Raw genomic sequence first — 7,957 nt, forward strand, 5'->3', positions numbered from 1 at the left:
AGGTGTGCTTTAGCTATAATGGTTGTTATGTCAAAGACTTTAAAGGCGAGTGTAGGTTGGTTGCAAAAGGAAATAGAGTGGGCCGAATGTTTACACTAGATGTAAATATACCTGAAGTGAAAGCTACAATGTTTGCACATGGTTCAATAGTTGTTGCAGATATAGACATTTGGCATAAGAGAATTGGGCATGTAAATGTGCAAAGAATGAAGTCTATGCAGAGTAAAGAAATTGTGACAAGGCTGCCTAAGTTTAAGGTTGATGGTATGTAGAAAGTATGATGGTATGTAAAGCATGCCAATTTGGAAAGCAGACAAAGCATGTATTTCCAGACGACAGAAATGTGAGCAAATAATTCAGATGTATGGGGTCTTATAAAAACTACGTCTATGGGTGGTTGTAGGTATCATGTAACTTTTATATGGAGTTAGTGGACATCATTGCTAAGCTAATGAATGCCTGATCTCTCAATTTGGACAAATATTGAAGACCTTTCTCATTAAGCATAGGTTGAATGCCTTTCTCATCAAGCATAGGTTCAATGCATGTACCTTGGTGGGGCAATCAGGATTTCCAAAATCTTCACAACATTGCCCAAACGATTTCTTAAATTGAAGAGGATTGGTAGATCCCTCATATTTTAACATGAGCTTAGAGATATCTATGCTCGCTTAGGGTGTATGTAGCTCCTCTTGAGAGTTTAAAGCATCGTTACTTTCTAGTGCAAAATCCCTTCCTAGATTGTTCATTAACAGATGAAGTTTCGGCATCTAGGGGTTGCAAGGGCTGATGAGTGTTGTGTCCAAGCATCTGTAAGAGATTGGGACTCATTGTAGTCGGCAAATGACTAGTCATTAGTGGAATAGGAGTCACTGATGGACCCTAGTGGCACAAGAAATAGAGACCTAAGACATCCTCCCTAGCATTTTAGCCATCATCGTAGGTCTAATTCTAGTTTGAAATTAAACAAATTACGTGTATTATAATAATTCTTTATTCTAGTAATTAGAGAGGGGTAAGTATTACAAATAACCTTTGTAATGCAAAGCCTTTTTATTGAGGCTATAAAATAAATGCAACAAAAAAGCAATCTAGTAGTAAAAAATGTGCTATTAAAAGTAATAAGAAAAACATAAATTATATGTTTGTAGTATACAATGTGGTTATGTAGCCTAGTACTAATAAAGCTGATGCAAAGCAAACAATGATCAAGAGATTACAATTACTTTCCCCTTTTATGAGTTGTATGCAACGATAGGATTTGAAGGGCACCCAAATCTTTCATATGACAGACACCTAAAAATTTTGCCCTTCTTTCAAGAAGAACAAATTTCTACAATGCCCGTCTAATGACAGAAGAATAAAAAATTTTCCTATCGAAAGATCATCGTGATGCTTGAGTCATGTACAAATAGATACAAAGCATTTTGTATTGTGTTTACAAGATTTTATTTTAAGATCGTTATCAGTTATCAATTGCATAATACTTATTGACATTTAAAAGCATATCCATATTTATCTATATAAGAAAAAGTTATAAATTTATGGTACTAACACAGAAGATCGTACAATCATCATCTCATGGTAACTTTTATCACTACATTTATCCAAAGTAAATTTATTTGAATTCATATAAACAACTTACATCATAAGAGAGATTTTCATGATAACTTTAAATGAATTAGACAAGATCTTCACTTCATACAATATTTAAATCACTTAATCTCACCTTAATCTAAAAATCTTCAACAAAATCTTCACATTAAGCCCTTGAATATGCAAATTGAATAATGTATACAAGGCCAATATAATAGAAAGCAAATAAAAACCCAGGGGAAAAAACCCCTCTTAAAGAGGGTAAAAAGTGCCCTGGAACCTAAAAATCCAAAATGCATAAGAAGGAAACTTCAAATTCAAGCTTCTCGCATAGAAGTGGTCTCCATGGATCTTGATCTTCTACTCTTCATAGCTTTCCAAGCTTCAAAACATTCATCCCAAAGCATGTCTTCAGGGTTGTCTACCTTGGGAGTATTCAATCCCACAAACATCACCAATCCCAACATATCAAGGGATAACCTATTCCGAAACTTGTCCTTGATTTTATTCATCTTTGAGAAACCTCTCTCACATGCTACAGATGAAAGAGGTAACAAAAGCAAGGCTCTCCAAAGCTTCATAGTCCATGGAAAAGAGAATTCCCATTCTTCATGATTACAACAATCTTGCCAAGCAGTATGCATATTCTTTTGCTTAAAACAATTTCGCATCCGTGAGACAAAAGATCTACGCTCTCCTTTGCATTCAACCTCATTCATGAAAGAGCCAGATTCCTTTCCAAAGTGCTTGCAAAGAGTTTCCAACCATAGTCGTGAGGCATCATCAAGCTTTTCTAAATCTTCATTATAGTCTCTTGGAGTAAAATACTTCACAGCTTCAAACAACTCAAAATCAACCTTAAAATGATTCCATAAAGCATCCACTAAACTTCTAACATAAGTAGTAGCCATCATTACTAAATTCTCAATCACTATATGTAGAGTTTCATATGCATTCACAATATCTCCTTCACACATAGGCCCCAAGTGTAAGACACGTGAGTGTATTTTGCCAGCACTATCTGTAAAACTCACCACCCCATTTTGTCCATGAGCCATGGTCAAAAAAGCATGTGTGTGTTTTGTATCAAAGCCAAATACTCGACCCAAGAAAGACATTTGAAGTGTCTCTACAACAGACTTTAGATGACTTCCAATAGCAGAAATATCTGGATGCTCCTCTTGGAGCTTGCAATTGAGCACATTTAATTCTCCAAGCACATCGGCAAAGAAATTCAAAAGAAATTGCACCTTATAGTTTGTCAATGATGCATATAACTCACTATCTTCATGCTTCAATGCTGTCAACAAAGCTGGCATTAGACGCACCACTCTAACCATGACTTGACCTCGAGACAACCACCTTACATCGTGCATCTTTAACAATTTCAATTTTCCATGTCTACCAAGATTGAATGCCTTTACAACTTCTGCAAGAGCTGCATGTCTCTTTGCCGATCTACAAACCCACTCAAAGAGCTTTTTTGCAATCTTATCCACAAACTTGAACTCTTTGAACACTTTAAATGCATCTCCAGCTGCAAGTGACTCCCTATGAGCAACACAATGAAAGCTCAAAAGATGTGGAATATTTTGCTTCAACCTTGCAACCACACCATTTGCTGAGCCTGTCATGACACTTGCACCATCGGTAGCAATACCAATCATCTTGTGCAAAGGCAACTCCATTTTGGCCAAAAAGTCAAGCAAAGTTTTACTTAAGGCCTCTGCATCACCATTTTCGATTGGCAAGAGTTCCACAAAGCATGTACATATTGGGCCATTTCCACAATTTTGCATGTACGTGATGTAAACAATCATGTATTGTTTTGTACTAATATCAGTACTCTCATCGATTTGAATAAAAAGGACTCTCAACAATGTCCTTCTTTAATCTATTCCAATATACATGTTTGATTGCCTTGGCAAATTCCTTTCCTGCATCTTTACTAGTGTATGCAGAGTACTCACTAGTAATTGGCATATTAGGTGTGCGCAAAAATCTTTGAAAGTTGCATTGGTGTGGAAACTCTTCAAGAGGTAAATTTCTTTTGAGTACATACCACATGCTTTGCATGACCGTGACAATCCTATCCTTCTCATCATCTGTCATAATCGCAATATGCTTCTCAATGGGAAGTGTTGAGTGACTCTCATGTTCTTCCCATATAGCCTTTGCCTGTATATGCTCTTTAGAGAGACTATGCTCATCTAAGGCACTCCTTTGTTTAGTTGTAGCACCTTGAGGTTGAGCATAAGGATTCCTTTTGTGTGCATAGGTACACCACCTGCATTTGAGCCTCTCTTTTCCATCAGGCCCATCAATAGGGAAAACCCATGTATGCGGAATTTTCCAACTTTCCAAGAAAATCCGCTCATACTTTTTTTTCTCTTTTGTGGCTTCTTGTGCAGCCACAACTTGACTAGAAGTGGCAGCATTACGTTGATCACTTGTTACATTAGTAACTAGACCATGAAGCCCAAGAGATTGCTCAAGGGTTTTCTGTTTTTTGCTTTTTTCAGGTCGACCAAGTGGCGCCATATTCTGTACATAACAATAAATAATAATGTGATTTGAAATGCTGTGAAGTTTTCAAGATACTGCTATAAATCTCATATCTTTTTCTATCCTTAGTCTATAATGTAGGCAGTGTTCTTTGAATAAATACATTATTAAGCTTCATGCTTAGTATGCCAACGATTTCATGTCTTGTGCAAGTAGTCATAGAATTCACAAGTAAAGATAATGCGTGAAAAGAAGACCAACCTTTAGATCTTGGAGATAATGTGGTGGTTGTAATCAATGTCGTCTCAAGACTTGATGACTCTTGAATTCCTTGGATGATGTCTTTGGTCCATATAGATTGTGTTCACTATTTGAAAGACTTAGAACTAGAAGTTAGATTACTCCAGATGATGCCGTGGATGAAGCTTGATTGTGTCCTGCAAAGCATGAAACCCAAGTTTGAGAGAGGGCGACTTTCAAGTTTCTACCATGCAGGCGACTCAGGCGAGAGAGAGAGAGAAAGAAGGCTGTTTGCATGTGGCCGTTCAGCAGATAAAGTGTTCATTGGGCGTGCATGAGAAATGAAGAGAAAGAAAGCTGCTGTGAAAAGCCCACTAATAGTACCTTGTACATCTCCAAGCCTGACACCATCCAAGTACATCACACTCAGCACATAAGCAGTGGCAAGGCAGTTTAGCCCCAGATTCCAGAATCTTGAACAGTGCAGAAAACAACCCCCATGGTCGCCCATGATGCAAAACAATTGGCACTACTAAGCAGCCCTCAAAACTAGAAAGACAAAGGATTCCACTAGACAGCAGGCCCCGCCTCAAGATAGCATAAAGGCTAGCGCTCTACAGCATACAGCTTGCTGCCAGCCCATACCTTCTGAGCGGAAGCGGAAGACAGACAGATCAACCACACTCAACCAAGCAATATGATCAGCCCATTAGGCATACACCTAAACCTTAATTTGGACTAAAAAGAAAAGTGCTGCCCAAACCCATGAACAACAAGAACCTCAGCTCTGCATAAATCGTCCACCAGTCAGTGCAGTTCCCGCTGCTACCACACAATGCAGCTAACAGCTAAGCATGCACCCAAAAAGATGGCAACTTGACTGCATTGAAGCGTCCAGTTGTTGTGTTCACGGCTGCAGCCCAAGAACCCTACACCATAGTAATATGAAATGGCAATTTCCTGGCTGAAACTGCAGAAACTCTGTTTCTCTAAAGGCATCGTTTCTGTTTCCCTTTCCCCTTTCCTAATCTCACCATGGTCAAGTTTCCCAGCGCTGTGATGTAGCCCATGGTCAAGTTTCCCAGCGCTGTGCTTACTGGGGTAGTAACAAAGAGTAAAAGACAACCATGCATTATGCATATAAGATAACTGAAGATAGCAGTTAACTCACCTGGGCAAGGTCACCGGCAGGCTGCAGCATAGTCTCGTACTAACACATGAGCATTTGAATTTTGGCTGCACAAGTAGATTAATATCATGAAATTCAAACAACAAACGCAATATGCTGTTGCTAACTTCTAATGAATATAACCTAAGAAGGGGTCTTTGAGCATACCTTCAAAACTTTCCTGATATTCTGAAGCACTTGAAGGTGACAACATCGACTGAATCAACTGGAAACGATGGCTGAATACTGCAGATAAATTCTGGACACCTCTGGGAGGGAAGCACCCCAGGAGCCAGAGAAAAGGGCTGAAATAAGTGCCGAACTGAGGGAGAGGTGGGCAGGAAGCAAGGTGGCCAAGGGCTGAAGTGAGCTGGACAGCAGCAGGCAAGGTGCACACTGCAGACTCACGACAGAGCCCACAGCAACAACACGAGCAGGATGTTGAGTTACCATGCGGTTTACCGTGATGAGACAGGAATGTTAAAATAACACAGTGTGGCGCATATTATACAGCAAGCTTACCATCCAACAACAAGACATTGTCTCAGGCAAGACTGAGAACCGAGCAAAAGGAACGGACCACGGTGGCTTACTCAGGCGCAGACACATTCAATCACAAAATCCATGGTGTGATAGTAAGGCCGGCTCCAATTTAATAAACATACAATTGCATGCCGACATCACCCTTTAGACACAACAGTTAGATAAGATTAACGTTCAATCAATCCCTGCGAGACCACCCAAATTCCAATAATAATAGACTCTCATCATTGTAGAGGCTCGAGCAGGGAGCAGAGGCCAGGAAGGAGGGCGAACTAGAAGCAGGAAGGCACTGGGCACTGGGCAGGCCGCAGGAGGAGGCTGGCCGCTGGAGTGGAGTGAGAAGTTGAGAACTGAGGCAGGGGGGGGCTTCATAAATAGGGCCAGAGGCCACCGAGTCCTGACTCCTGGGCCGAGGGTCGCTGCCAAGAAGGAGCTGGTTTGCTCAGCGGTCTGCAAATGCTCGAACGAAAACAGGTCCGCCTTAATCATATACAGGGAGTAAGCAGCTGGCACATGATTCTTGAGAGCCCAGAAATGGAGCTGGCCAAGGGTAAAGATTGGCATTAGCTCAAGAGCAAGGTAGTAGCTTGCAGGGAAAGAGGGCCAAACTCGCTGGCACTCGCTGCACGGCGCACGCAAGGCAAATACCAGAGGGAGAGAGAGAGAGAGACGGCGTTCGCTAACCGAAATTACCCCTTTATCCCTTTACCAAAATTACTCTACACGCTCATCGATCATCGACGCAAACATACTTCCAACGTTCTCATCCATTGTGTCCTTTGCTTTGTTAGGCTTCACTACAATTGTATTTCTTTTATTCCTTTTGTTTCACATTCCTTTAATTAACTAACCAAAGGCCTTTTACACACACACACACACATCTCCTGCCCAATGACAAGTTTTGACATTAATTTAGCATGCAGGGCAGGCTGGACATATAATTTTAAATTTTATTTTTGAAGGGCATTTCAAAAAGTTGCCCTTCTTTTGACAAGTGTATAAATTTTTTGCACATCCTTATGGAAGGGAAATTTTTTGTCTAGCTCGTCCTTCGACAGGTTTCGTCTCAAGTTGGCCTTTATACGACGGGTAGACGGCTCTCGGAAGGGAAGATGGGCGTCAAATCCTATCGTTGGTTGTATGGATCCCGTTGTCAGAAGGAATTTGACTACATTATATCCTTGTGCCGAGGAGGGCGTACGGTGCGGACAGCCACTAAGGGCCTCCTCCGCGTGGGTGCTTACTCTGGTAATCTCCCTCTCTCTCTCTCTAAGGGCGGGTCTTGCTAGCGAGAGTAGGTTGTGGTGGGGGGAGCCGGAGGCGGCTCAGGAGATTGTGCCATTGGTGCGCTGAGGTGAGCATAGCTCTGTAGCATGCTGTTCGTAGTTGTCAACAATTCCTCTCTCTCTCTCTCTCTCTCTCTAAGGCAGGCCTTGCTAGTAATTAGAGTAGGCTGTGGTAGGGGGAGCCGGAGGCACTGCTCAGGAGATTGCGCCAGGGTGAGCTGAGGTGAAAGAGCCCAGTACGCATTCAACCGATTCTCCCAAAACTCCTCCATTTCTTTTATCGAAACTGCCGGGCTGGCTTGCTGGGTTGCAAAAACGGCAAAGAGAGAGGAGATTACCAGCGGAAGTGAAAACAGTTTTGATTTTTATATTTTTTTGGGGTTTTATTTAACCTTAGTAATAAAATAACTAATGTGTTTTTTTATTACTAAAGTAATTAATGTGTTTTTTTAAGACATTGCACGGTTGCAAAAATGACGAAAAGAGAGAGAGAGAGAGAGGGAAGGGTGGGAGAGAGAGAGAAAGAGAAAGAGGAAAGAGAGAGAGAATGGCAATATTGTTTTTAATGTTTTTTGTTTAACCTTAGTAACTAATGTTTATTTTCTTTTGGAAATTGCAG

The 7,957-nt window shown here is 40.9% G+C and overlaps 2 protein-coding genes across 2 annotated transcripts; both read right to left on the reverse strand.

Moving 5' to 3' along the window:
• Positions 1 to 1,775: 1,775 nt before the first annotated feature.
• On the reverse strand, positions 1,776 to 3,410 carry LOC147637407 (uncharacterized). The gene has a single exon (XM_086798867.1). The coding sequence runs from the start codon at positions 3,393 to 3,395 to the stop codon at positions 1,914 to 1,916; it is 1,482 nt and encodes a 493-aa protein (XP_086654993.1). The 5' UTR covers positions 3,396 to 3,410; the 3' UTR covers positions 1,776 to 1,913.
• A 956-nt stretch (positions 3,411 to 4,366) lies between these two features.
• LOC147637408 (uncharacterized) lies at positions 4,367 to 6,838 on the reverse strand. The gene is made up of 2 exons (XM_086798868.1): positions 5,513 to 6,838; positions 4,367 to 4,538 (listed from the first exon to the last, which is right to left on the reverse strand). The coding sequence occupies exon 1, from the start codon at positions 6,614 to 6,616 to the stop codon at positions 6,227 to 6,229; it is 390 nt and encodes a 129-aa protein (XP_086654994.1). The 5' UTR covers positions 6,617 to 6,838; the 3' UTR covers positions 4,367 to 4,538; positions 5,513 to 6,226.
• Positions 6,839 to 7,957: the final 1,119 nt, after the last annotated feature.

Source organism: Cibotium barometz, chromosome 6 (assembly GCF_041138505.1).
Source record: "Cibotium barometz isolate CiBa-2024 chromosome 6, ASM4113850v1, whole genome shotgun sequence".
Lineage (NCBI taxonomy): Eukaryota > Viridiplantae > Streptophyta > Polypodiopsida > Cyatheales > Cibotiaceae > Cibotium > Cibotium barometz.

What these genes read in the sequence shown, in the direction of transcription:
- LOC147637408 (XM_086798868.1), bottom strand. Translation starts at nt 6,616, where the DNA reads ATGCCAATCTTTACCCTTGGCCAGCTCCATTTCTGGGCTCTCAAGAAT.
- LOC147637407 (XM_086798867.1), bottom strand. Translation starts at nt 3,395, where the DNA reads ATGCAAAATTGTGGAAATGGCCCAATATGTACATGCTTTGTGGAACTC.